This window comes from Fonsecaea erecta, assembly GCF_001651985.1.
Source record: "Fonsecaea erecta strain CBS 125763 chromosome Unknown Scaff4, whole genome shotgun sequence".
NCBI classification, from domain to species: Eukaryota; Fungi; Ascomycota; class Eurotiomycetes; order Chaetothyriales; family Herpotrichiellaceae; genus Fonsecaea; species Fonsecaea erecta.
Genome location: NW_017387247.1, coordinates 1,760,374 through 1,788,155, shown reverse-complemented (window position 1 = coordinate 1,788,155; position 27,782 = coordinate 1,760,374). Strand labels below are relative to the sequence as shown.

The window sequence follows — 27,782 nt, the reverse complement described above, 5'->3', positions numbered from 1 at the left end:
CTTGGTTCTCGACCCTGCTTGCAACGTCGCACTTTGAGTCTTGACTGCTCTTATCTCATCTCTAGATTACTCGATCATTGTGACCTGCGCTGTTTGCTCCCTTCCCTGTGCCTTCCGCTATGGTGAGAAGTTGTCCATTGGCTCTCCCCGGGAGAGAACGTTGAATCTGTGAGGAGCGGAAGGAGCGAGAGAACAGGAGGACCTTTCATACACGCGGCGCGCCATGGTGGTCACGACAGATGGGCGTGCGGCTTTCGCACAGCCGACAGACTATCAGATGGACGATGCACGGAGGGCTCGAGAGTTCTACCACTATTTCCAGCCGGACAATCTCCTCCAGCCTCACCTCAACCGTCGCCCCTCGATTCTCAATGTCGCCAGCGAAGAGGTCCCCAGTCTGTGCAAGGCGCTTTCTCCGCTGTGCCAATTGACGGCGTTTCGCTTGCAAGTCCGAAAAGCAATGATCAATGTCATGGATCGCGATGTCATGTATTTCCTGAGTGAAGCCACAAAGATCTTCACGGATGAGGGGGAAGAAACATATGAATTTGTTGAAGATCCCATATTCTTGAACTGCAGCTCAGTGCCGCTCAAGGGTAGAATTTGTGAATTGACCATCCGACTCGACAATAAAGATCATAACGCTGTATCCAAGTTCGTAATCAACGACCTTACCAACTCCCAATTTGCCCACATGGAAATCGTCTCAGGCCCTCCATACTACAGATTCTATGCAGGAGTTCCGATCACAACAAGAGACGGGGTCAATATCGGCAGTCTTGCCGTTGTAAGTGTCTCGTCCCTCCAAGTTTATGTTGTTTCAATCATGGCCAAGGGTGGCATGGCTTGTGACCGCTTCCTTGGATTCATCTGGAGTCACGAAGCTAACACGATGAAACTTAAAGATGGACACCCGAACTCGACCGGGCGGTTTGACCCCTGCTGAAGAGTCGTTCCTTGCGTCAACCGCGCAACAGATAATGGTCTTTCTCGAGACGAACAGACAAGCAATAGAAGGACGCCAATCTCGCCGAATGGCCGAAGGTCTCGAAGCATTCATTGCCGGCCGCAAAAGTATCCACGGCGAGAAAGCAGGATTCCACCACAGTCCCCTCTTCAAGAAGCGGTCGAAATTTGCCTATGGCTTGACGGTGCCTCTGGAAAATGATACTTCTCCAACGCTGGGGTCGTCTGGTCGGGGTGAACCTGGCTTCCGAAATCAGAATGCCATCGCTCTTGAAAGTGTCGAAGATCTCAGCGCCTCGGACCATTCCTCAGATACGGATAGCTTGAATGGCAACTCCGATACTGATGGCGAATCAAGGACACACTCGAAAACCTTCGCAAGAGCTGCCAATCTGCTACGAGAATGTCTAGGAGACCTCGGCGAGGAGGGTGCTGTCGCATTCGTCACCGTGGATGCTCGCCTGCGTAACCTGAGTAAAAAGGATGGAAAAACTCGCGCCCAAGCTATGGGGACCATGAACGGGGAGCCTCAATCCCTGACCAAATCCTCAATAATCGCGTACTCGACGAAGTCCAACCCGGTTATCCCCGAAAAGGGGTTGGATGAGAGAGTACATGGCTTAGACGGGGAATTACTCCAGGAACTTGTCAAACGATATCCTGGCGGTCGCCTGTTCACCCTAGAATGGAACGCATCCTCCTCGTCCGAAGATGATAAAGAGTCGTCAAGGAGACATAGGAGCTCCCCTGATCAGTCGCGCATGCATAGCCATCGGAAACGGCTGGAAGTCAAAGCCATACGCACTGCTTTTCCCTGTGCGGGACAGGTTCTCTTCACGCCGCTATGGGATGCAACGACTGGGTCATTTGCATATGGCTGCTTTGTCGCAACAGCATTGGAGACGCGATCCTTCAACTCTTCAATTGAGTTACCATTCCTCAACTCTTTTTGCAGTACACTTATGGCCGAGTGCTCGCGGTTGGACACAATGATTGCCGACAAGCAAAAATCTGACTTTGTCGGCACTATATCTCATGAAATGCGAAGTCCACTACACGGTCTCCTTGCCAGTGTGGAGTTTCTCGCTGAAACAGACCTATCTGGATTTCAGAGGTCCCTTATTTCTACTATTGACTCTTGTGGGCGAACGCTCCTAGACACCATCAACCACGTCCTGGACTTCTCGAAAATTAATTCGTTTCAAAAGCACTGGCAGGCTTCGAACAAGAAGCACTCCCACGGATCACGTCGCCACAACTTTCTAGGCCCGGACAACTCTTCTAAGACCATATCTCACGGTGCCCCCGCTCTGCTGCAGCTTCTTGGCGTTATAGATGTGTCAGCAGTGTTAGAGGAGGTTGTTGACGGTTTGGTTCTTGGTTATACATACACATCTGGATTGGACTTGACGGATATGCCACGAGAAACGTCAGGTCGAGGAAAACGGGGACGGTCCGAAAACCACTGCGTGGATCCTGTCAAGATCACATTAGACGTGCAGAAAGCCGATTGGACGTTCTTGACCCAGCCAGGGGCAGTCCGTCGTATTATCATGAATCTCACCGGAAATGCTATCAAATACACAAGTCGGGGATCTATCAAAGTTCGACTCCAACTGCAAACTTCCCAGGAGGAGAAAGGCAACGACGTGATGGTGTTGACGGTGGCCGATACTGGAAAGGGTATCTCGCAGGAGTTCTTGTCGACCAAGCTCTTTGTACCATTTGCGCAAGAAAACGCTCTGGCGCCCGGGACCGGCCTTGGCTTGAGCATTGTCCGCAGCATTATCCTGATGCTGGGTGGTTCGATCGATGTGAAAAGCAAATTAAACGAAGGGACAACGGTCGAAGTTGTACTACCCATCAAAAGACCTTTACCTGGGCAGACATCGACTCAGACTACTCCTTACTCTGACGGCGCCAGTGGCTTGAATTCTACCGGCAGCTCCAATTCCGATAACTCGATTTCTCTGCTGCGAGATGAATGGTCGGAGGCGGCAGTAACGTTCTGGCAACCGGAACTGGAGCCAGACGACGACCTCGCGCGCATCGTTGAGTCGTACGTACAGGACTGGTACAACCTTCCGTTCCTGGACCCTCAACTTTGTGATAGTTGCGCTGTTGTCATTGCAGAGGAGGAGAACTTGGAACGCTTGCTCAACAGGTTAGTGGCAACGCCGGGACGACGTCCAGCACTAGTGGTAATGTGTTCGGTTTTGTCCAGGCACAGTGTGGCACTGGTGCAGTCCCTGGAAGAGCGCATTTGCAGTGCAGTGGAATTTGTTTCAGAGCCTTGTGGCCCTCACAAACTGGCTCGTAGTATACGGTTAGCTCTCGAAAAGCAAGCCACCGTACGGTCCCGATTTTCACTGGCGGTCGATCCACAAGTGGTCCTCCCAAGCGCAGAGCTCGAAAGCACACCGCCCGGCCAAACTGAAACAGAGTCGGTGGCGGATGAGTTGGCCGAGATGGATCTCAACCGACCCGGCGAAACTGATAACGCTAAGGTGGTCCAGGCAACGGAGACCTTTGCCGCTTCCCAAGCGAGCCACAATGCGCAAATGGCAATTCATGATCCCATAACCGCTCTACGGACACCGAGAAATCATGTCAGCGAAGGAGAATCTTTCCCCTTTCCATCCCACAGTCAGGAGAGCTCTAGGATGCGTCGCGAGAGCGATCGGTGGTCGATCCACATGAGCTCAAGCAACCCAGCCTCACCCCACGAAGCACCAAGTATTCACGCAAAGGATCCTTCTCTACCAAAGCCAGCCACCGCCGCCAAAGTTGATCCGCACATTCTCCTGGTGGACGACAACAAGATCAATCTGAAACTCCTCGAGACGTTCTTGAAGACCAAGAGGAAATACAGTCGAATTAAACAAGCGGAAGATGGTCAGCAAGCCGTTGATGCTGTTAAAGCGGCTGAAGATCCCTTTGACATTATCTTTATGGACATTTCCATGCCAGTACTTGACGGATTCGAGGCCACCCGAACGATTCGTCAATATGAAGAACTCCGCGGATGTAAACCTGGTGCTATGATCATCGCGTTGACTGGATTGGCAAGTGCCAGGGACCAGAGTGAAGTTTTCAGCAGCGGATGCGACATATATATGACGAAGCCCGTGAGCTTTAAAGAGGTCGGCAAGCTGTTAAACAACTGGGAGGCTCATAAGAATATTGACTCTAAGTGAGGTATTCATTATTTGAGCATCAACCTTCTCTTGCGACGGGATACCACATATGGACCCCCACGTCAAGCCTCGCACCGGAGTGGAAAAGGATTCGACCGCTTTTTCCTCCTCAGTTCTGCTTGGACTGTCTGGCTCGGTCAACTGCTAACAAGCATAGCTGACAGACACGATGACCGATGTCTTCAGCGCAGACCAAGCTGCTGGCGCTGGAGTTGATATCGCATCGCAAACAGGTTCTGTGGGAGGGACAGGGTCTCCAAATTCCCATTCCCTGTATCGTCTGCGACAGCGTGCGTCACTGCTACGGGTCGACACAGAATCCACTGCAATAAGCAGAATGTCGTGTAAGGGCTATTTGATGTGCCATTGTCTGCGCCACTGCAGGGGCCGACCCTGGCGTGTCCTATGCCAAGGTGCCGGCAACACCCCGTATGAACCAGCCAACAGAAGTTTCTGAGGACAGGGTGATGACGTCAACGGGATCGTGAGCTGCCAATGAACCTACAAACGCTGGACACTCGGCTGCACCCCTATTAGCCTTGGTAACTAGACACCCAAAGTTGCCATATTACCAGATCCATACGAGATCTCCGCTCCCCGATCGCTCTCCTTGTAACTGGGCTACTCACTAAATTGAGTCCTCGGCCTCTCCTAATCTTCAAGACTAGTATTTGGCCACCGCCCCGCTGCGTAATGCATATCTATGTATGTGTTGTGGCGGAGGACGCGATCCAAATCGTTCTCCTGTAAGACAGAATGGATTGAGGGTGTAGGAACCGAGTTCGCGTGTAGCACAAGCGCCTCAGGACGATCAACGGGCACCTGCAGCCCTAAATCACTCGAAAGGCACTACTGGGAGGGAAAGAGAGACGCGTTGTTCATACACATTGCTTGTACAAGGGGAGCCAACAAATGACTACTCCACATCTATGGAGCTCTCGCGCAGTCCATACCTCACTATCAGGTCAGTGGTAGGTACATATCCAATATCTAGACCGTTTCCCCCTTCTCTCGTCTTTTTCTTTCTTCTCTTCTTCTTCTAAGACGTCGCAAAGTTGAGTCCACCAGCCATGACTCTCAACCTCTTGCCGAAGAACTGCAGGAACACGATCAAGCAGAAAGCGAAGGCGCAGATGGCGGCCTGGATGCCGAAGCTGACCTTGGTACCCTGGGCGTTGGCCCAGGTGACCTGAAAGTAGCTGATGATGAAGCCGCCGGTGGTGCGGCAGAAGTTGACCCACGAGGCGGTCTCGCCCGAGGCCTCGGGGTAACTGTCCAAGTTGTAGGCGTTCAGGCCGACGGTGGTGACCATGATGCCGAAGACGTAGAGGCCCCAGAAGACCGACGTTACCATGTAGTGGTAGCCGTCCTCGAGGGCGAAGCCCAGCCCCACGAGACCCGCCAGCATGAAGGGCGTGGACACCCACATGGCGCGCAGGCGCACCTCGGGCTCGAAGTGGCCCTTGTGCTTGCGGATGTAGCTCGTGGCGATGAAGTCGTGGAGCCAGTGACCTGTGACCTCGCCCAGCAGCGCCGCCACGATGGGTGTGAAGTAGAAGTATCCAATCTGCTTGGGGCCGAAGTTGTAGAGCGGGGTGAGGAAGATGGAGAGCGTGGTGTTGATGCCGACGACCCAGGCGAAGGTGAGGAGGTAGTAGAAGCACGAGATGAAGACGGTGGGCTTCAGGATGACCTTGACGGGTCGCATAAGCGCTTGAGACAGAGAGTTGCGCAGGTGGCGAGATCTCCACTGCGAAATCCCGACAAGACGCGAGATATGGCTGCCTCGAGGCGGCTGAGAGGCCTGGGGAATTCGGCGGTCGTAGTAGGTCTCTTCGACGAATAGGATGATCAGGACGAGACAGAGGGCAGTCTGGTTGTGTCAATGTCAGATGCTGGACTGGACGTGTCTCTGGTGAATGCGACCTTACCTCTGCAACGTACACCCAGAAAGGAACTTGCCAGGGCTGGGTGCTAATAATGAAAGCTGCAAATAATGGACCGAAGTATCTACAACGAGCTGTCAGCCTCTCGGGAAAATTCAAAGTGAAAGAATCAGAGGACTTACGGGGACAGGATGATAAATGCCGCCCAGATGTTGATCTTCCTGGCTCTTTCGTGGAAAAAGAACATGTCGTAGATAAACATGAGACCGCCGCCTTGAGCGACGGTGCTGAAGAAGCCATTGAGAATTCGTGCAGCCATGAATGATTCGAATGATTTTGCAGCCGCGCACCAGATCGCTGTTGCCGTGGCGAGTACCATAAAATAAAACAGCACAGGAAGACGACCAAAGTAGGCTGACAGCGCAACGACAACAACACCACCTGCGCCCAACATGAAGACGTTGCCGACTTGGGAATGATTGACATGGTCAGGAGTCATGTTCCAGATTGCGGCTTGCGGGAGCAACGTGACTGCTCCTGTCGCGCTGCCATAGTCTGGCAAAAATGCTGTCATGGAGATTATGATGAGGATGAGGTGCTTTCTGAAGCGACTCCAGTTGAGAGGGTCGTGGGGGTCAGAGGAGGGCTGTGGCAAGAGGATCGTGTGGCCATCGCGAGCTCGTTTGAGGTTTGCGTGCTCCGGGTCGCTGGCATCGATAACATAGCCTTCTGCGTTCTTGAACTCGTGCAGCTCCGTGACATTCTCAACAGCTGTAGGCTGGCCAATTTCTTTGTCTTCCGCCATGACTGTCATTGCGAGGAGGAAGGAGAGAAGGAATAGAACTGTGTTACAAGGCTGCTCAGAGTATTTCCTTCCACAGTCAATAACTCCAGGAAGCTGGGGAGGAAGAGAGACGACTCCATCTGGGGAAGCGGACTGTTCTTATTTAAAAGTAAAAGATCCTCTCAGGTTGGACTCGTGGCCATCTCTCCAGGCCAGAGCAAGACCCGCAAATCACCCACAGAGAGCCCAGACCCGATATGGAGAAAACACAATGTGGAGAAGACGTTCAGAGTGTCCCGGATAGAAGATCACGGGAGTAGCTGCGGAATATCCCCCACATTGCCCCCATGAATTTTCCGCGGGAGCGACCAAGAGAAGAGACCTGGCCTTGCCGCCCTGGCTTAGAAGCAAAAAGGTGTTTTTGCTGGAAGGAGAACTTCGGCAATGGGTAAATTGCGAGTCTGTCCTGCATCCGAACGACAATCATAAGAGTTGATTCGTTCAGTATTAGCCATTTTTGACGAAGCACCAAAGTTTGTCTTCGAGTTCATCGATTCAGTTCGAAAGATCCCATCTCGATAATCGTCATTTCTGATTCATGATTCGAGGGAAACGTCTTCCCGTACGAGTCCTCGCTGGCTTATTCATGTTGTTAAGCGAAAGACCGCTAACAGGAAAGAACGGCAGGACTCTGATTGGGCCAGACAGAGGCAAGGACAATCAACTCCGTTCAAGTAAGTGCAAAGCAGCCTTTGCAAGCCGGTCAATAACGGTAACGGTGATCGTGCCGAAGCATTCGGCCGTATAATGCATTTTCAGGATTCGAATCCGTGGTTTTGGTACTGCTGACTGTCTAATCCTTTACGTATCGACTTGGTTGACCGATTTGGCCGAGGTCTTGATTCTTCTAGTGAGGAAGCCTCGAACCAGAAATCAGGATGTAGGATTTTCACCCTCAACGCTCGAGGCGCCTTTGAAACTGGGTCTGGGTGGAACCGATCTCAAACACAAAGGGCCAGAAAGCCATGTTTGATATCGCGTTCACCTAGTGAGATCTCGTGCGTGGCAGAGCACTTCAAGAAGCTGGTGGAATGGCTCTTGCATTGGTGCTTGAGCTTTTCCATCGCTTCGCACGTCTTTTCAGAGGAGTTTGCTCGAAATTAAGGGCACAAAGCAACGCCATGTGCCCGTTAGCATTTGATTTTAGTCTCACAGATATGCTTCACTCACTCACTGTCGCTCGGTGCACGTTTCCACCTCCTCAAGGACGCTGCTCCAGAGCTTGACTGGTCACCACCCAAGAGCCCCAGCTCGTTGAACGACCAGCTAATATGCCTTGCATTAATAATGGACCAGAGCCACCGTATGTCTTTTGGAAAATGTTTCCGGTTTCTGTCCTTCCGTGGGATCACGAGTAATTCTTTCCGGTCTTACCTGAAGCTCGATAGCCATACGCATAAGTTCCAATCTAAAGGGGGGAGTTGTTCACCTGCTTTTTCCTTCTAAGGACCTTTGAGTCGTTAGGCGTCATCCTATTCAATGCAGTGGCGCAATCAATAGCGGAAGTCTTGTCCGGCCACAACTGTGCTTCTCGCCCTATGTATTCTTAAGCCCGACTTTGCATACTCTTCGATCAAGACAGAAATGACCCTTTCCTAAGATCTAGTTCACTAGCCGACGGAATCAGAGTGGTGTCAGCTAGAGGTAGAAACTGTCCGACGAGCTATCGCGAGGCTGTTGCGTGAGTTTTGGGGGCCAAAAGTCGGATAGCATCTAAATGATACATAGAGCGTCATGTTTCCGGGAGAAAAGATCGACTCCAGACGATCCCTTGGAGGGGGAAAGAAGGGTCAAGAGTCTCTGGCGGACGTGTGAGACGGAGCAACACCGGGGTATTACCGACAATCACCTTCAGCCCATTCTGGATGATTGAAGTTGAGCATCATTATCTAACTCCCACACTGTTCAAGGCTGATCATGAGGCCCGTGGCCGGACTAACGCAGGAAGCGGACAGGGAATGAGGCCTCATGCAAAGAGGTTGATTTTGTAGAGCCACGTCAAGCGTTCCCTCGAGGCTCTCCTTCGTACGGACGTTGAAAGACTCACGAGAGGATTCTAGACAGTTGAAAAGGCACGGGATAGACAGCGGCGAATTAATGCAAGCTCAAGAATGCAGTCAGCAACGAGAAGCGAGGCGATGAGAAAGCTACGGTGTCTGTGAGTGGTGATCTTGTTTATTTCGTTCCGCCGAGTCTCGGTGTCGGTGAAACGAGCTTCCGAACGATATCAACTTCTGACCCTTCCAGCTTGCCTTGGTCAACATCATCCTCTGCCGAGGGAGGCTTCTCGATCGGTAGGATGCTACCTCTTCGAGGAACTTCCGGTCTGAGGCCTCGACCGGGAGCCCATCATGGACTCGCTTCTCTCAAATGTATCATTCGTTTTCGTACCTTCCGCTCGTCTCAACCGAAGCAATATCCTCTCTCCCGCCCTCTACCAAAAGGCACCTGGGACAGCCACATGCACGTTGTGGACCCGACTCGCTTTCCTTTGGCCGCCAATGCACAATATAGACCGCATCCGCATACGCTGACAGATGCCAAAGCATTTTACTCTCAGTACGGCATCGAAAACATGGTACTTGTGCAACCGTCAATTTATGGAGACGACAATTCATGTATGCTAGAAGCACTCGAAGAATTGACGCCTAAACACGGTCGCGCTGTGGTGGGCTTAGACCCAGAGAGCATCGACGCAAAGACGCTGGAGAGGTGGCATGCCCTTGGCGTGCGAGGAGCCAGGCTGAATCTCGTCAGTGTGTCGAGGGAAATCACCGAGGATGACTTGCGGGCTGAACTGAAGAGCTATGCAAACGTGTTAAGACCCTTCGACTGGGTGCTTCAGCTCTATATCCCACTGAAGTTGGCAATTCCGCTCTTGAACATCGTCCCAGATCTAGGGATTACAGTATGTGTCGATCATTTCGGATGGCCTGTTCTTCCCGAACGATCTGATCCGTCGACGCCCGTTTATCCATACGACATGCGAGGCTTCGCGTCCCTGATGAATTTGCTCCAGGATGGTAGGACGTGGGTGAAGCTCTCAGCACCATATCGACTTTCCAAAGACCCGGACATGAGAGATTTGGATCCCATTGGCAGGGAGTTGATCATCAAAGGTTCGGATCGTGTTGTCTATGCGACGGATTGGCCGCACACGAGGTTTGAGAATATCAACTCAGAACCGTTCATCGAGAAGTGCTATGAGTGGTGCAACGGCGACGCTACGTTAATCGACAAGCTGTTTCGATCCAACGCTGAGAAGCTTTGGCACGCTTCCTCAAATATATAGCGTATCACGCTTTATGTGACTCTGTCAATCTCTCCTACGAACCAGGCAAGGGTGCGATTGAACAGTTGTGTGGCGACATTGTTGAACGCTTGAGACAGTAAACTTTTCGTAAATATAGAGATCGCAGAGGATGAGGCTCAGCACGGTCAGATGGAACGTGATCTGTTTGCGCATTTATGCATTCGAAAGCGCCACAAGCGTGCCAATTCATTACTTGTAAGTCCCTCAAGTTGTGCCCGGTGCTAACAAAAAACCTTCCCGTTGTAAACGCCTGGCACGAAAGACGCAGCTGAAGCAAATATTTGCACACAATTTTGGGAGCGATGCCTCAATCATCTTCGAAAACTTTCCAGATGCCAGGTCTCAACACTTTCGTCTTCGTCTGTATCCAGGCTCAGATCTTCCTAAGGTCTACTGAAGAAGACGGTGCTCTCCATGCATGAGATCTTCTCCTTGTCAACTGTGTTGACATCGGCAAGAACAGTGTACTTCCCGGGGGGCTGTAGGAGATGTTAATATCTTATCTCGGCAGGATTGATGCTCGTGCAAACTCACCACTTGTTTTGGGATATCAACTTCCTTCTTCAGTGTCATGACACCTTCCTTGAGAGGGCAGGTGATATCAATCTTGGGTAGATTGTCACAGAGATCTGCTTCTTGCTTTATGAGTGTAATGAGCCCATATTTGACTTGGAGGAAGACGGTAGCGCCAGGGTCGATATCTTTCGAAAAGGTCCCGTTCGCCGTGATGGTGAGCTTCTGGCCTCTATTGCTAGTCAGATAGGAGATTTATTGTTCGCAGGAATGCTGTAAAACGTACGGGAGAGGTGGATTGGGTGACAGGTCAACATAGTCGACGGTGAGGATATAGTCCTTAGGATCGGCGCAGAACTAGATACTCATGAGAACAAGCTCCGACGGTGTGATTGTAGACAACCGACATTTAGAGGATTCTTGCCTGGGACCTTGAACTTTGGCTCCTCATCAACGAGGGCGTTCTGCCCGCCAAACAGAGAACGAGAAGATACGGCAGAGGCGGCGGTAAGGAGCGACAGGAGGATGGCCGAGACCTTCATGGCGACGAATTTGGCTGGTCAAGGAGGCTACACAAAGAAGGATATTTCGTGGCCCTCCTGAAGTATGGTTTGCACAATTGGGAGTGGTGGTCGTCGATATCGCTGAGGGAAAGAGAAGAGATTGTACAGCCAAGAGGCTTTTGACGACAGGTTGATAGGTGACGAGTGGCGCGGGCGCATGACTTGCTTTCCCCAGGCATTGCAGTGAGGACCAATAGAGGCAAGTGTGCCGACGATTTCATAATCCTCTTGCGTCACTAGACCAAGCCAAGTACGCTTGCACTCTCATTGCTTCACAGTACTGCACCACGGAGCACCAGAGGGTCTAGAAAGTCCATGCATATATAGATGCGTCGTTCCTACTCTGTATATAAAGTTGAGGACCTCAGCAATTATGCTTCGGTTGCCTGGCTGGCGCCTGCCGCCAAGGCATCGCAAAATGATACAAATTCCCTTTCGCACTGTGCTTTTTAGACATCACCTTCTCTGCCACACACTGCCCTTACCACCTTTATCAACAATAATAGATCATGGACACAATGTCCTCTCCGTGTACGCCCCAGCGCAAGATTATCGGGGAGCTACTTCTCGTATCGCCAATAGCGGTCGGTGGCTTGGGCCTCTCTTCCTCGAGAAGACGCCAAATCACGCCCACGGCCGAAAAAATATCGCCAAACCGGTTCGCAATCATCACCAGGCCAGGAGCAGTGAGCCCCGTGGTTAACACCATTGATCGCTCTACGCTTCCGAATCCACTCAGATGGCCCATTCAGTCCGAACAGGCTTCTATCGGTAAGTACTTCATATTCTCTCCAGGGAAATGGCAATAATAACATAGTTCTTAGAAAATCGGTGCACTCTCTACGAAGACTTCCCAAACCCGCTCTTCCAGGCTTGGTCAGCACCGGTTCAACAAGAGTCATCAATGCCACGCCACCTTGCTTTGCCATTCGACCTTCGGGACGAGAAAGATGCCCTCTATGACTCCAAAAAGCGGGACTTTCTGCTTAATATCTTCCCAGGAACGACTGGTGTTTCGATCGACGGGTTCTTCCTATGCCTCCAGCAATCCTCCCTACCGCCGAAGCCTTGGCCTTTGACCGTTGCCGGACTTCCGCTCTACCTCACGACGGAGCTCGGCCAGACTCCCATGCCAAAAGCAAAGCCTGCCTATTGGAAGAACGGCTCCATCGCTGAAGACCGAAATGGCCGAGATATGGAGGATTGGGAGCCGCTCTTCCACATCATCAAGGACCATTTCCGCGACATTGGTGTCTCAATTACGGAGGTCATATACTTTTTTGACCACGTCTACATCGTGTTGGAGCATAGGGATACTGATCACACAAAATTGCCGCACTTAGCTGCAAAAATCATCTGTTTCTACATGTTCGAAGATGAGATGGGGAGACCCTCGACACCACATGTTCGCCGCCTTCACGACCCTGCTCCGGGGAATCCGGACCTCAGCCAATACGATACTCTGCAGCCAGGGTTGCGTGTATCATCTGCCTACCTGCCGGACTGCCCTAACACGTTTCTTGCGACCACAACTGGCGTCCTTCTCAAGGATAAAGTGGGCAACGAGTTCATGACTGCGGCCGCGCATGGATTCCCAGGCGGCAAATCTGGCACGTCGGTCTGGCACCCTTTCCCTGGCACCGGTCGCGATATTGGTGAGCTCTGTATGGAAGTGTCGCACACGGACATTGCACTTATTAGGCTGCACGACAACGAAAAGTTCTCCAACATTACCTTCCAGAGTGACTCGATCCCGGCACCTATTCAGCTCAAGAAGTTCGTTGGATCCAGAGAATGTCTACGCAGAAGCATCATGTGCCTAGATTCTCCTGACACCGGCTTCATTGAAGGCTTTTACCAGGCTCCAGCATACCAGGCAATCCCTAGTGACGACGGTTCACCAACGCAGAATTGGGTCTTCACAAAATGGTATTACTTGGGCCAAGACTCAGGAATCAACCTCCCTCAAGGAATGTGCGGCAGCGCTATGTGGGACCAAGACGGAAATGTCCTGGGACTCTTCAGGTACGCTCCACAAGAAGGAGCCATGAAGGATTGGTGCACCGGAATCGCTGCTGACGAGCTCATTAACCGAGGATTTTCGCTCGTCGATACGAGTGATAGAACATAAGGATGCCTTCGGGCACTGACAGCCGCAAAGCCACGGCACTCCTCTTCGGCTTCGGACTTGCGAATAGCTACTTTCAGTCAAATCGTGTGGTGCGATCAAAGCATTTGGTATGGCGGAGCGGCACATGGTCGAGGAGCAAGCTCTTAAGTTGTTGTATTTCTTATGGACAAGAAGACAAAGCTGAGGAGGATACAAGGAAGAGGAACAGGCCCTGCGCCTCGCGCGAAGTGTAAGCAACATAATAAGGTCTCGGCCAATCAGATCGCTCTTGACAGTACGTGGCGTGTGCGTGCATATCTGGCCATAATATCTGGCCTGCTCTGGCCGTATCGTGACCCTCTTTCCTTACCGCTTTGTATACTGCAGAATTTGAAAGAGAAGCTTGTAGCGTGTTCGCTCAGAGGCGAGAGAGACGCTATTCTGCACCCAGGGTCGACGAGGTGACGAGAGGGGAAGCAGCAGACCTCAGATCTGAAAGTCAAGAACCCCCTGGTTGTTCCCCAATTATGGAACTCATCTTGGGACGGGGCGTATCAGGGGGACTGCAGTAGAAATGAGACCGTCGATGCGAGGGTGCGTGAGAGTGAATCGCGAGCAGGTTACCTTAAAAGCGGCGTGGGCGTGCCGAGGATTGCTTGTGCTGCCAAGGACTCCTGATGCAGATCCCATCGCCTTCGTGTCTGGAGCAGACCTGGCTCACTCTCCCACTCCATGCTTCAAGAGTTGTAGTCTAGTCTCGTTGAGCGGGCAGACCTTTGTCAATTGTTGCAGTTATTTTCCTCACTTGATTCCGCTTCGATTCTTACACTCGTTTCTCTTTCTCCCTCCGACGACTGCCAGGCGATTGTGCGAAAACGATCCAGTGTCTCCCCATCGGCGACCCCGTCTGCATTGGTTGAGTGATTCGGTTCTTGCCTGGTATAGGTCATTTCCTGGCCAACCTACAAGATGAGGCCAGCTTTGCTGGCGTGCGCTATCGCAGCCTTCCTCTCTACCTCTATCGCAGCGCCACCAGGATCGCAAAGAGGGGCCGCAGTAATAGCAGATGAGGCTGTCCAGGGAGAGACTCCTGCTGAAGGAGGAGACGGTGTGGATTATACGGTCTTCAATGGCATCAAGGTGCCGCCGATGAAAGAAATACAAGGCGATGAGTTCGCCGAGACGATAAAAGATGGATATTGGTGGGTTAAACATTACTCGCCTTATTGCGGCCACTGCAAAGCGATCGCGCCACTCTGGCAGACTCTCTACGAATTCTACGCAACGTCAGATCCTTTACAGGGTATGACAAAGTCTGGTCAGCCCGACTTGTTCTCTCCAAACAGCTTTCACGGATATTACAATTTCCACTTTGCCTCGATAAATTGCATTGCCTTTGGGGATGTTTGCGATAAGAACGGGGTGAGGGCTTGGCCAACATTCCTATTGTACAAAGATGGGGAATTCGTCGAAAAATTCACTGGAGGAAGATCAATGGAGGATTTCAGCAACTATGTCGAAGAAAAGCTGGAACAGATAAAGCCCGGCTCGAGACCCAGAGAAGGTGTCCACGTTCCCAAGCCTGGTGCAAAGAGTGTTGACAGAACAGCCGAGCCCGAAAAGCCACTGGCCAAGGACAAAGATGTCGCGGCCGGCGCCGCAGCTGGGGAGAAGCAGAACAAGGCAGCGGCGCTGTCGACCGAGACCACCTCATCAATGTTGGCTTCGGAGACCGCGAAACTCGGAAAGTCTCTGAATGCGAAGACTGGCCTCCAACCGAATCCCAAAGGAGCCTCCGTCCCTTTAATTCCAGAGTCCTTCCAAAAGCTCGTCACTACTTCTCAAGACCCATGGTTTGTCAAGTTTTACGTGCCATGGTGTTCGCACTGTCAGCATCTGGCTCCGACATGGGCCCAATTGGCGAAAGAAATGGAAGGCAAGCTCAACATTGGAGAGGTCAACTGTGAAGCGTCACCGCGGCTATGCAAGGACGCCAAGGTCAGCGCTTATCCCACCGTCTACTTTTTCCGCGGCGGCGAGCGTGTCGAGTATGAAGGCCTTCGGGGTCTAGGCGACCTTCTCTCGTTTGCAAACAAAGCGCTGGATAGCGATGTCAAGTATGTTGACGCCGCTGCGTTCAAGGAGATGGAAGAGACGGAGGAAGTAATCTTCATCTATTTCTTCGACCATGCCACGACGTCTGAAGACTTTGCAGCCCTCGATCGACTGACTCTCAGCCTGATCGGACATGCAAAGATTGTCAAGACGGACTCTGAGATCCTGGCGAATCGGTTCAAGATCTCAACTTGGCCAAGGCTGTTGGTGTCCCGGGATGGACGACCAAGCTACTACAATGCCCTTGCTCCCAAGGACATGCGTGATTTTAGACGCGTCCTGACATGGATGCAATCGGTCTGGCTACCAATTGTACCTGAACTGAGCGCTTCCAATGCGAAGGAGATCATGAGCGGAAAATATGTGGTACTGGGCATCCTTTCTCGAGACCGACCGGACGAGTTTCTCCAATCCAAGAGGGAGTTAAAGAACGCCGCACTGGAGTGGATGGATAAGCAAACACAAGCTTTTCAACTTGAGAGACAAGAACTGCGTGACTCGAAGCAATTGCGCATCGAAGAGGCCGAAGATCGCAATGACCAACGGGCTTTACGCCAAGCAAAGAGCCGAGTCATCAGCATCACCGAGGAAACATTCCGGAAGCAGGTCGCCTTTGCCTGGGTGGATGGTGTTTTCTGGGAGAGATGGTTGAGGTCAACGTACGGCGTGGACGTCTCGAAGGGTGAGAGGGTGATTATTAACGATGAGGATGTGAGTATTTTCTGTCCCCGACCTACAGATATTGTTGAACTGACATGTACGACAGAACCGACGTTATTGGGACGTCACCGACTCTGGGGCCTATATCATGCCCTCCCGGACTTCCATTCTCGAAACGCTACCCCGAATCGTTGCCAACCCGCCGAAGCTGACTCCGAAGTCCACCATCGGCGCCTTTGAGAATGTTTTCTTCCAGATCCGAAATTTCGGCACCTACCACCCGTACCTGTCGTTCGGACTGCTCATAATAAGTGTGGTGATGCTATTCTGGGTGTTGAGGAATGGCAGCACCATTAAGAGGACACTAAGTCGGAATAGCTCAGGCTATTTCCACTTGGATGGAAAGGAGGGACTTTTGGGAACCACGAACGGCAAGGCCGATTGAGGATTTATCACTGGATTTTATGACAGAATATATCATTCAGGCGGCAGGCGAGGTATTTCCTACATGTACAGAAGCATTGCATTGGCGTTCGGATGTGGACCGGAGGTCGGAAAGGGGCCACAAAAGACCCAAACCCATTGTCAGGAGATTCGAATCGAGGTTGGTTATCACTAGGGTTATCATGGGAAGAACATAAAACTGCCAATTCAATCATGATCGCTCATATCGTGCGAGTTCGAACGCAGCCTGTGCGAAAGATACAAGGGGGGGTATTTCGTGTGAGAGAAGGCCGGTCAAGGCTTCACGCTCACGGTACTCCATGGGAAAAATGAGGGAAGGGGAAGAGGGGAAGGAATTTGGCAATCAAGCTTCGTTCCTGGATAGGGACTAGGCGACACCTTGAATGTTTTGAATGAGTTTCTTTCTACCGTACCGCTGCTGCACTTGGGAGGCGCAGTCGCAGCTCCGCCTACGTCGATACCTCGATATTCCGTCTCTCTTGGTAGTGTCGACAAGATGTTCAAAGGTGAATTCTGAATGAGTGCGTAGGTAGAAACGGGCAGTCGTAGTCTTTTGTGTCATGGTCAGCATGAGGTGGGTAGGTTGTCGCTTGACGTCGGACCCCAGCTTCCAGGATTTTGGACATTCTGAATCGAGATAGACCATGCAAGGGAAAGCAACCGACACAGCCGTGAAAAACAGGCAATGCGACAGTCCCCATTCCATCACTCCCAGTTTCGACCACTCTTGCTCCATTATTGTGCCGTCTCAAAAAAAAACCACCAGTTGCTTAAATCTACTCGCGGCGACCGGGCCGATCGGTACCGAAAACTCGCCTTCCGCCTCGTTCTTGAGGAGCCTGCTGGCTGACGGGGACGACGTTGACGGGGATGCTGTCGAAGCCCATGCTCTTGAGCAGGTCCTTGGTGTCGCTGTCGACGTCGAGCTGTCCGGACTCGGTGTTCTGGGTGAAGTCGAGGGCGGAGATCTCGGGCACGTATTGATCCTTGCGCTCACGCTCTTCTTCCTGCAGCTTGAACGAGATGCCGCGCACGGGGCCGCGCTGGATACGTTTCATCAAGTGCGTGGTGTAGCCGGCAATCTGCATCCAACCCAAAGTCAGCCAACTGTTCTGCCCGTACAATATATAACCCGGCCCCAGCGGAGCTTCAACTTTGGGGGTGGAAAGGGAGAGTGGCATTATACCTTGTTGCGAAGGCGCTTCGAGGCGATAATGGCGATCTCATCGCAGATGCGCTTGTTGGTCTCGAAGTCGAGGGTGAGTTTGGGATAGTACCGCTCAATGATAACTTTGGCGGACTTCTTGACGGTCTAGATGTACACAGCACTGGTCAGCAATCTTGGTAATTGTCACAGGAAGCCATCAGACTCACCTTCGTGCGAACGCGACCCATCTTGACTGCTGGATTGAAGTTGTCGTGAGGGATGCGAAAGTTGAGACAGTGGTGGGTGCAACGAGAATTGATGTGTGGAAATGAATTTCGGAGGAATTGTGGCTGCTTGGCAAAAATTAGTGCCAAGAGATAAGATATGATTATGTGTGTATGTGAATCTTCCAGAGTCATGTGCTTCAATTTGATCTTCCAGTGGAGGGTATTCAAGTATTGATACAAAAAAAATATGGATTCCTAAAAGCTATTTGTTTTTTATAGAACTGCAGACGGCTCTCGAGAGTCATCAACTCGGAAGTTGCCCAAAGAAGCAAATCAATCAGAGCGGTAAACAGAGGAATTCACCTGCCCGGCAGGCTTGGCCGCTGTTTTGAGAATGTAAAGTAAACACAACTGAGAATCATGCTAGTAAAGAGATGATGATAATTGTCTATACAAGTTTTGTACATCAAGCGAGCTTGTTCGTTTTATACTTCGAGTTCGCCCGCAACAATAAACCTATCTCTTCGTCGATGCTCTGACTGGGTTCCGGTGCTGGCCGCTGCCGTCGACTAGGGGTTCCTTTGCGACCAAAAGTCGGCAATTGAGAAGATAAAGGTCTCGTGGGAGTCGGAGTACCTTTCAGAGTCCGTCTTTCGGTGATATTGACAGGTACATCGTCCTCTACAATCCAGTCAGGCTGCATTCTGGTCTGGATCTCAACTTTGCCAGCTTGTGAAATGCTGGTGGCAATTGGAGTGACGACAAGTTTAGGCCCATCTTTGACCGGTGCCCACTTCCAGTTCTGCTCCGAAATGCCAGGGTTTGTGGGTTGCGGAACGACAAATCCAGCCACACCCACGAAGGGGATGTGCTTGTTATGAGTAGACTGGATGGATCGAAGAAGGCGAGCTGCAACGGGCGACCGTGTCCCTCTGGGACCGGTGACAGCGTCGTTCGCCGCAAACATCTCTGTTTTAATATAGGACAGACCTGCAGATGGATGCGTGCGTGGTGGCCCGGACTCTTTGTAGAGATCCGCCGATACGGTATCACGCCCATAAGACCAAGGGTCGGTCGTGTCCGGCGAGGGCTTCGGACCATCGGCGAGATCGAAGAACTCGGCAATCAGGGGACCAAATTTGCCGGGTTCTGATCGCAAATATCGTAGGTGCTCTGTGACTTCTGAGTCTGTGATCTCTGACGGAGCCGGCGGAGGTGGATCCACCTGGCCTTCCTCAAGAGCTTTCAATCGCTGATCAGAAGCTCGCTGCCCAGCTAAATGATTTTTGACCAATTCCCTAAACGCAGCTCTCTTCTCCCTCGTGATGCCTTTAAGGAAAGAATCGAATTCCATCCCGTTCAGCCCCGCCAGATATGGTCCAGAGTAACGCCATCTGCGAGCAGCTTGTGTGGGTGGTGAAGCTGTAGGGGAAGTAGGTTGTGGTTGAATTGAGTGCGTCTCAGCCCCAGGTTTTGTTGCATCTGCTCTTGCTTGGGTAATCTTCTCGAGTGCATCTTTGAGATGCTGCGGCATCCGTTTCGCTCGTTCCGATGGACTTTCATCTAACCATGACGTTGATGTATTTCCGATGAGGCTTGAGTGAGGTTTGTCGGCAGTGTGATCTACTTCCGAATCAAAGGCGCTCGTTCGTTGTGTATTCAATGTTGATTTCCGATCCCTCGGCGCAGGCAAAACAACTCTAAGGTTCAGCTCCTGGTACTTGCGCAAAGTGAGGACATGATCTGCTGCTGACTCGAAGTCGACGACGTGCTCGGGGGTGTCTATTCCTCTTTGAAAACGGACAAGAGGTGTCCCAGACTTTGTAGTAGTTTTGATAGGCAGCGGCCTTTTCAAACCCCAGTCTCCTTGATTTAATGAGGTCAATGGAGTCTCAAGAGCAGCTCGAGTCGGGTATGGAGTGGTAGCAGAATCCGAGTATGAGATGGGTTCTGATGAAGGTTCTATCGCAGGTAGGGACACAGCAGCTGGGATGGCGAAGAGTCTGGAGTTGCGGAGCAAGTTCGCTGCTGGTGACAGACGGGCAGCAGTCATTGCTGCGGAGCCTGGCCAGACTTATACAAGCCGGACGTGTTGAGAGCGTGATTGAAGCTGCAGACTGGATCAACAGAGTGGAAGTCGCAGTTCAATCGAGACAAATTATCGCCAAGCCCAGATTCTGCACTAAGGGGACTCATGCTCTGCAGTAGCGCAAGGCTACGAGGCTGGGTCTTCATCTGGTACATCAATGGTGAACCTCTCCTCACAAGTAGTAGTCTCTGTGAGAAACCGAGTCACAGGCCATCATATTTTTGATCGGGTAAAAGTAGCTGCTCGCTGATAGTTGATCGGTGAACTGTCCCCAGCTCCACAAGCCTCTGCTGGGACCCGACCTGCCCCTCGTGGTATGACCCCGACCTGCTCGAGCTCGGTCTTTGACTGTTACTAACTTGAGCATCTTTGTCAGTCAGTTGACGTTCTGCAGGCCCCAAAGCACAGTATCCTGCTATCCTGGCATTTGCACAGACTACACCCCGGCAGTCTCGGGGTTTGTGCCAACAACCCATGTGAACAGCCATTTAAGCCTTCTACAAGTGCTTCTGGTGGTGCTTCTGAGGACGAATCGGTTGTCATGGTGTAATGTGGTCCACAAATCAGGCTCACATTTACGGTAAGCCGCAATCTATATTAAGGACACCGGTTGCATGATTTCTCCATCTCCGCTCTTGATTCCGTCGCCTCCAGTACCGAACTATAAGGCTCCATCGCCTAGGCCATGAATGCAACGGCTAGACGATTATTACCCTGACAGCTTTATATCGCAAATAACCGTCGATGAATACGAATACGAGTGCTTCATCGCAAGCAAGATTCCGCACATTTCAAATACCCGTTTACCAACATGCCATTCGCAACAAAAATACTGTGTCACCCTCGTGGTCACGAAGAGCGGTGCTGTCTTTCGACTATATATGATCCGTGGGCATTCTAGGACCATCTGCTTGCAACGAGTCTTCCACAATCATATTTTGTGTTTTGCTGAGTCTTCAAATTCCACCTCGTGTCAGGATGATTGTCCTCATAACCCTCTATTCCTTGAGCGTTGCTCTTGGAGCCTCGTGTCAAACAGTCCCATTACCTCCACCCCAAGTCTCCACGAACGCCTTCGTCACTACCTTCCCTCTAATAGATGCATCTCGTATTGACCCCTTCGCACCATGCTGCAATCAGCCTCGCCGCTTGATGCTGTCCCTTTTTCAGCCAACAAACTGCACCACGACTCACGAAATTCCGTATATGCCACCTGTCACGGCTGCTTTCCACGATGCTATGTTCAGTTCGATCGGCGTCCCAAACGGAACCTTCGAAGCATTCCGCCTCCAAACATGTCATTTGCCCCCAAAGAACACCAATTTCCCTGTGCTGCTCTTTTCCACAGGAGCCGGAGGCTCTCGCCTGATTTACAATGTACTCTGTCAATGGGTAGCCTCGATGGGGTTCAATGTCATCTCAATCGATCATACGTACGATGCCCAGATTGTGGAATTTCCGGATGGTACTGTCATTCTGGGCGCCAACATTACCCTGCCGGATGACCTGCCACAAGTTCTGTCCCTGAGAGTTGCAGACGTCGGTTCTGTGCTGAACGCGTTATCCAACTCGACCATGACAAAGGAACTTGGCATCCCAGCTTTTGATGTCAAGCATGTAGGGATATTTGGGCATTCGCTGGGTGGTGCAACTGCTGCAAATGCAATGCTGACGAAGCCAAGACTTATTAGCGGTCTGAACATGGATGGCAGTGTGTATGGTCCGGCAATGAATCGAACCGACAGAAACCCGTTCACCATTTTCGCGGCACAGCAGCACAATCAAAGCTCTGATGCAACGTGGGCGGCTTTCTGGCATGAACTGAAAGGGTTGAAGCTACAACTACAAGTCAATGGTACCCAGCATGGAACCTTCTCTGATTATCCAATCCTGGCCAAAAGCATCGGGATCAATTCAACCGTTATTCCACAGATAGTGGACTTGATCGGGACCATTGATGGAGTTAGGATGATGAATATCCTCCGGAGATACATCGGCGGATTTTTCCAGGAGACTCTGGAGTCACAAAAGGTCAGACTCCTCGAAGGACCGAGCCCACAATTTCCCGAGGTCGCATTCGTGAACATGTCGTTGAGCTCGTAGACATGATCGCTGGCAGCACATAGTTCCATACCACAGCAGGGCTGGACTGAAGGGGGCCACGGCGTCTCCAATTCTCTACCGGGAATAGCCCAGAGGTTCTCTCACAATTCCCCTGAGCTGCCACTGTTCTTACACTCGCATCAAAGTTTCCAATATTGTGTCGCTATAACTGCCGTGATCTTGATTCTGTCGTGGACGTGAGAAATGACTCCCTTCACTCACCGACTCTTGCTACGACGGAAATGGCTAAGTGGCTAAGTGGTTGAAAGTGAGGCGTCCAAGGGAGTAATACGACGACTTCCATTGCGAATCATGCTGCTTCAAAATCTCTAGTCAGTTTGGTAGAGAGGACCAGGTCTGATCACGAAGCAGGTTTTGGAGGATCCGACAAGACATGGCTGCTCCCTCGGGGAGGTCGCCGAAAACTTCTGCAATTCAAGTTACCTAAGTACAGGTATCTCGGCTGGCTTAGGCATTAGTTTTCGTAGTCTATGATACTGTCGGGGATGTTGGACTGTAGGCTTATGGAAAAAACACATGGAAGTCCAAAGTTGGGTATCAGGGAAACTGCCACAGGACGGCCCGTGTGTGATCTGTGAAACGTCAAAGGTGGCATTTTTTGGTATCACATTATAGCATTCGATGCCAACTTCTGCGTTTCCTCCATAGTCGGATTTTGCTACTTTCATGAACAACTAGATTCCTTTGACCAAGCACTGAGGAAGGGTCTGCTTTTGCAAAAAGGTCACGCATCTTCGACCGCCTTGGTGCCCTGATCTTCACTCGACGAGCATCACAACTTCGAAGCCGACTGTCCCTTGTGACATACATTTGTTGCGCAACGTCCGTGTCCTTGGCTTTGAGCCTTGGTAGTGACCTCTTCCGTTCGAAAAGCAGAACCCTCATTCAAAGATCGTGTTGAAGTCCTTGCAGTCGAGATGGCACTGATTGGCGTTCAAGCAACACTGCAGCGGGACTACAAGGCAGCCATTGATCCCCGGTCCGCCCCAGGAATGAGAACCCCACGGAGGCTGAAAGGCACATGGCCAGCGTGGGCATTGACAACATACTTGGGGAAGAAGAAGAGAAAAAAAATGGTGCTGATACCAGAAACTATTACCGACACTGACGCCTCCGCCTTACAATCATGACTCGGGCTGTGCATGGTTCAGGAGATTCATGAGGACGCTAGCATCAAGGAAAATGCGCCTGCAATTTTGAGCTCCATCCTGCCTGCGCCGGGCAGCGACGGCAGATTTCCGACGATAAGAAACCTGCTACAGCAGCTCCGTGTTCCGGACAGGGTTCCTGGTGAGAAAGCACTGGGTATGCCTCAAGGTCAGCAGGGAGATATTAGACGAAGCACAAGCAAATGCGGGGTCGGCCCGTCCAATGTCTCCGTGTGGTGGCTGCCAAAGTCTGTCGCAGAGTGCAAGGTCGGCTGACGGAGTGGAATGTGCTGTCGGGCGGGAGAAATTCATCTTCTATGGCCGTCAATTCAGCTGGTATACATGTCAAAGGGCGCGATGTGCACGGGCAATTGTATCCTCGACACTTACTGGAACACAAATGCCTCTGGGATCATGGCTCTTGGACAATGTCCCATGGCTTACAGTTGAAGTGATCATGTTCCGTCTACACAACCAGGAAATGACAGCCAGTGGACCAGGTCGTCACTTCGAAGTCGGCAATGGAGCGCAGGGACCCTACACTAGGAAGGCCTAGTCGGATCCAGGACTCAAAGCACCTGCGCCACTAGCCCATTGTTGGAGGCGATACCGGTTTTGTGATCCCCTGACGAGGCAGGAGGCAGTTCTACGGCCTCGACTAATTCAGCAATCTGAGGGCATATGCAGCCCGGAAAACAGTAGTGACACGGTGTACCAGCTGAAGCACGCCCAACGGAGCGAGCAACAACACGCCAGAGCAGCCAGAGCCGCCAAAGCCTCAGTTTTCCAGCGGTCCTACTTTCGCTTTGTCAACACTCAGCCCCGTTTTGACCAGATTTTTCAACACAATTAGCCATGCTACTACTTTGTGTTCAACAACATTTCCTTCCACTGGAATATTGTCACAAAGGAAAGGGTCGGACGTAGTAAAGGCTCTTCCAAACGGTTTGGACGGGGCGCCGAGCACTTGCCGGTTATTAGCGAAACCATGAAAATGGCTGGCACAAGATGATTCTGGCCATTCTGAAAAGAACTCTGCAATTGCGTCGGCGGCCTCCAATTGACATGATTCGTGCTCGTACCGGACGCGCCAGGCAACATCCATGATTACGACGAGACTGGCAGTAAGGCAAAGACAGCATCCCGAGCCTCACAGCATTATGTCCACTTACACGTTGTCAATGTGTCCCAGTTGGGCACTGATCGCCGGAACGGAGCCCAATTGGCTTCTCCCAGCACCATTACTATTGCACTTTGCAAGATACAGCAGAATACTGCAAGAACAGCTCTGGAGAAAGCAGATGCCATTCCTCCCGCTGTCTAGCGTGTCTAAAGAACACACAGCCCGACAGCACCAGGAGTCGGAACAGCAGCTCCTCTTATAATCTCGCAATCCTGCCTACTTGAGCATGTCTCGGGTTCTTCAGCATATAGCCTTGAGATGTCCAAGGATTTTGTTTCATCTAGCCGTCCGCCTTGCCTTCTTGCCTTATCATAGCTGCGTTTGCTGCTGCCCACCACCATCAGATCCATCTGTGCCAGAAAGGTCAGCTCAAGATGGCAACCAGTCCGCCAAACTTCTCAGACCTCCTCTTGACGAGAGTTCCCCCGTTTCAACCTGATCAGGACAAAAGCTCTTCAGGTCTCCCTCAATTAGCTATTTCACGAGGTTCCAATGCTTTGTTCTTCGTGACCTGTCTAGCCCTCTTTCTCCTTGTCTCAGCTACAGAGATCTTCAGTTATGTGACCCTCGCTCTATGCCTTCAGCTTTGTCCCGGAATTCGGGAGAGACAGCAGCAGTCAATACTCCAATTGATCAGCCTGAGGAGCTCCCAACATGTGCTGGAGCGATTACTCGAAGAACTCTCACGAACCAGTTCGCCATATCAACCAGGATGCCTCACAAGACTTGGAGAGAAGAGAGGCGAGCTGTTCGGAGAACCTTTGAAGCCTTTGTGTATCTCAGAAGAACGCCACCATTTGACACCTCCTAAAGACCTCTGGCCGCAGAAAGGGTCTCGTTATCACCACTATCCCTGCACCCCGTCCAGAAAACCCAAGCCACTGAAACGCGGCGAACTTGGTTTCCTATCTCGTTCGGGGCCAGCTCGAGGCAGCGATCCTGGACCCTCGCCACTACCACACAATAGACCAAGACCACTTCTCCAACAATCGTCTCGCCTTCCTCAAGGTTCTGGTAGCCGGATTGGGCATTCGTCCCAAAGATCTATTTATAAAGGACACCCTCTGCGCCAACAACTGTATCCTAGTCAGCCTTATCGCGCCCAACTGCCCACCCCGCTCGAAGCGCCACGCCCCCCCTCAGTTCCAACGCCACCGCAAGATCATTTATCACAAGCTGCAGCACCCCGAACTGCGATCCAGACGTCCTCGTCCGCTGTCGGCATCTCCCCAAATATTCGCAGGCTGTCGGACCAACCGACAGCAAGCCCAAAGCAACAAGATATTCATATTTTGCCTGGCCTTCCTCTTACTGGTGCCTCCGAATATCTGCAGCCTCAGCGAACAGGGCTGGGTCCAATCTCAAAGAGCATCCAGGCTTCTTTCACAGCTGGTGTACACCTCCGAACCACCACAGAATCTTTGCGCCGGCCCGACATCGAGCCAGAGGGAATCACCTATGCGGGAGGAGATACTCCCAAAAAGAGAAAAAGAGACACGCAGAGCTCGTCGCGCCCTCAATACAACGCTTCGGGTGTGCAGAACATTAATGAGAATGAGGAATCTCAAGATTCTTCTTCAGAGCATGATTCCGAATCTCCCGATGAGGACGAAAATCCGAATCCGAACCCAAATGAGAAGACAACGTCAAAGAGCAAAGGGAGGGGACCATTCTTCCGATGCCCGATGTACTCTGCTCATCCTCAGAGGTATGATGATACAAAGTGCAAACACTGGCACGGTAGCTCCATTGCAGATGTGACTCGGCATTCCCTCAAAGATGCGGGAGAAGGCTCAGATAAGTGGAAGAAGATCAAGAAGCTATCAAAGGCAAAACTCAGTCCCAGAGAGCGCTGGAAAAAGTACTTCGTGATTTTCAATGACGAGACTCAGACAGATCGAATGAATTACCCATATTGGGTCAATGGAGATGCGGAGGACCAGGTGACTGATTTCTTGAGGAGCATGATGGACCAAATGAAATCTGATCTCAATCCAACATTGGGCTTGATGAAGGTTCAGCAATACTACAACATGTTAATGGAAAAGAAGCAAAGAGACGACGTCATCAGGCTCCAATACCAGGAAGATAAGACAGCTGCAATGAGACGAGAGGTCAAGGATTTAGAAACCTCGCGGTCACAGCTTACCACCCAGTTCGAAGCACTCGTTAGCCCCGAAAATCCAGAAGCAATATCATCCGCCTCCATGTTCCCCAGCGAGAGTCAATGTTACGCCCTGACAGGGCTCACGACGCCGAGTGTCATGCCTGAAGTCTATGTGCACAATCTTGATACACAATTTCCTGAAGCTGGACCGGGTTTCAACCCATTCATGATGCAGACAGGACCACCTCCGATATGCGGAGATCATTACTCTACACCACAACCCCTCGTCAACAAAGTCAGATCGGCCACAGTCAATACCATGGTTGGTGGTGCCCATACTACTAATACCATCAACGATACCTTGCAGTCATACGACCAACAACCACATATGCTGGGCCCTCCGCAGGCTTACATGCCCTCTGACTCTGGGCTTGGCTCTTCCAGGCGAAGTGCACACCGGTCTATCAGTTCGGCCAACTCTACTGAAGACAACGGCTACAGTTATAGCTTCAACAACGGTGTACGACCGATTGAAGACACTTCTCCATTTGACTTTGAGGCGCAAAATAAGTTTAGCAGAAATCCATATCTGCGGCAATTAGGGAGACACTGAATCTCATCCATACAGAAACTCAAAGCCGCCTTGGTAAATTGAGGATGCGTGCAGTGAATTGTCGTCTTGACCTGCTTCAGGAATACGGGTCTGCACCTTGGCGACTCTGTTGGGGTGGCTCATGTGGCTCTTATGATGTTCCTGAAATTGGTAACTAGATTTATTGATGAAGACCCATCAGCTGTGGCATTCTTACTTTACGCCCGGAGCTGGTGGCGGCGAGGCTGGACGAGGCTGGACGAGGCTGAAATGCCCCTGCTTCAGCAGTATGATTTCCCATTTATGATTTCTGACAATTCTTCCATAGCTAGGCCCCTCGGTTCCATTCATATTCTACTTAAATTCTTACGCTGTTTATGACGACTATTCAATATCAGAGTGCTGTCAACCAAGATATTCCCCCGGAGAATTTTGAAGTTAATTCTCCTATGAGCATTCTTCACTTGGTCTACCAGTCGTCGTCCGTGGTCGTTCGAAGACGACTTGAGTACCTTTCTGTCGCTCAGAGGCTC

General features: G+C 51.4%; 10 protein-coding genes across 10 annotated transcripts; 6 read left to right on the top strand and 4 right to left on the bottom strand.

Moving 5' to 3' along the window:
- Positions 1–223: 223 nt before the first annotated feature.
- AYL99_05407 (hypothetical protein) lies at positions 224–4,163 on the top strand (the record flags this gene model as incomplete). The annotated part of the gene is made up of 3 exons (XM_018836919.1): positions 224–787; positions 906–3,130; positions 3,191–4,163. 3 exons carry the CDS (start codon positions 224–226, stop codon positions 4,161–4,163), a joined length of 3,762 nt encoding a protein of 1,253 aa, XP_018693772.1.
- Positions 4,164–5,202: 1,039 nt separating this feature from the next.
- Positions 5,203–6,854, bottom strand: AYL99_05406 (hypothetical protein; the record flags this gene model as incomplete). Its single annotated transcript, XM_018836918.1, has 3 exons — positions 5,203–6,036; positions 6,095–6,173; positions 6,232–6,854. 3 exons carry the CDS (start codon positions 6,852–6,854, stop codon positions 5,203–5,205), a joined length of 1,536 nt encoding a protein of 511 aa, XP_018693771.1.
- A 2,500-nt stretch (positions 6,855–9,354) lies between these two features.
- On the top strand, positions 9,355–10,185 carry AYL99_05405 (hypothetical protein; the record flags this gene model as incomplete). Its single annotated transcript, XM_018836917.1, has 1 exon — positions 9,355–10,185. One exon carries the CDS (start codon positions 9,355–9,357, stop codon positions 10,183–10,185), a length of 831 nt encoding a protein of 276 aa, XP_018693770.1.
- Positions 10,186–10,589: 404 nt separating this feature from the next.
- On the bottom strand, positions 10,590–11,261 carry AYL99_05404 (hypothetical protein; the record flags this gene model as incomplete). The annotated part of the gene is made up of 4 exons (XM_018836916.1): positions 10,590–10,685; positions 10,741–10,951; positions 11,006–11,076; positions 11,127–11,261. The coding sequence occupies 4 exons, from the start codon at positions 11,259–11,261 to the stop codon at positions 10,590–10,592; spliced, it is 513 nt and encodes a 170-aa protein (XP_018693769.1).
- Positions 11,262–11,800: 539 nt separating this feature from the next.
- AYL99_05403 (hypothetical protein) lies at positions 11,801–13,413 on the top strand (the record flags this gene model as incomplete). The annotated part of the gene is made up of 2 exons (XM_018836915.1): positions 11,801–12,053; positions 12,107–13,413. The coding sequence occupies 2 exons, from the start codon at positions 11,801–11,803 to the stop codon at positions 13,411–13,413; spliced, it is 1,560 nt and encodes a 519-aa protein (XP_018693768.1).
- Positions 13,414–14,361: 948 nt separating this feature from the next.
- On the top strand, positions 14,362–16,612 carry AYL99_05402 (protein disulfide-isomerase domain; the record flags this gene model as incomplete). The annotated part of the gene is made up of 2 exons (XM_018836914.1): positions 14,362–16,218; positions 16,274–16,612. The coding sequence occupies 2 exons, from the start codon at positions 14,362–14,364 to the stop codon at positions 16,610–16,612; spliced, it is 2,196 nt and encodes a 731-aa protein (XP_018693767.1).
- A 796-nt stretch (positions 16,613–17,408) lies between these two features.
- AYL99_05401 (40S ribosomal protein S17) lies at positions 17,409–18,027 on the bottom strand (the record flags this gene model as incomplete). The annotated part of the gene is made up of 3 exons (XM_018836913.1): positions 17,409–17,714; positions 17,819–17,944; positions 18,007–18,027. 3 exons carry the CDS (start codon positions 18,025–18,027, stop codon positions 17,409–17,411), a joined length of 453 nt encoding a protein of 150 aa, XP_018693766.1.
- A 445-nt stretch (positions 18,028–18,472) lies between these two features.
- On the bottom strand, positions 18,473–20,059 carry AYL99_05400 (hypothetical protein; the record flags this gene model as incomplete). The annotated part of the gene is made up of 1 exon (XM_018836912.1): positions 18,473–20,059. The coding sequence occupies one exon, from the start codon at positions 20,057–20,059 to the stop codon at positions 18,473–18,475; it is 1,587 nt and encodes a 528-aa protein (XP_018693765.1).
- A 1,437-nt stretch (positions 20,060–21,496) lies between these two features.
- Positions 21,497–22,198, top strand: AYL99_05399 (hypothetical protein; the record flags this gene model as incomplete). The annotated part of the gene is made up of 1 exon (XM_018836911.1): positions 21,497–22,198. One exon carries the CDS (start codon positions 21,497–21,499, stop codon positions 22,196–22,198), a length of 702 nt encoding a protein of 233 aa, XP_018693764.1.
- Positions 22,199–24,924: 2,726 nt separating this feature from the next.
- AYL99_05398 (hypothetical protein) lies at positions 24,925–27,270 on the top strand (the record flags this gene model as incomplete). The annotated part of the gene is made up of 1 exon (XM_018836910.1): positions 24,925–27,270. One exon carries the CDS (start codon positions 24,925–24,927, stop codon positions 27,268–27,270), a length of 2,346 nt encoding a protein of 781 aa, XP_018693763.1.
- Positions 27,271–27,782: the final 512 nt, after the last annotated feature.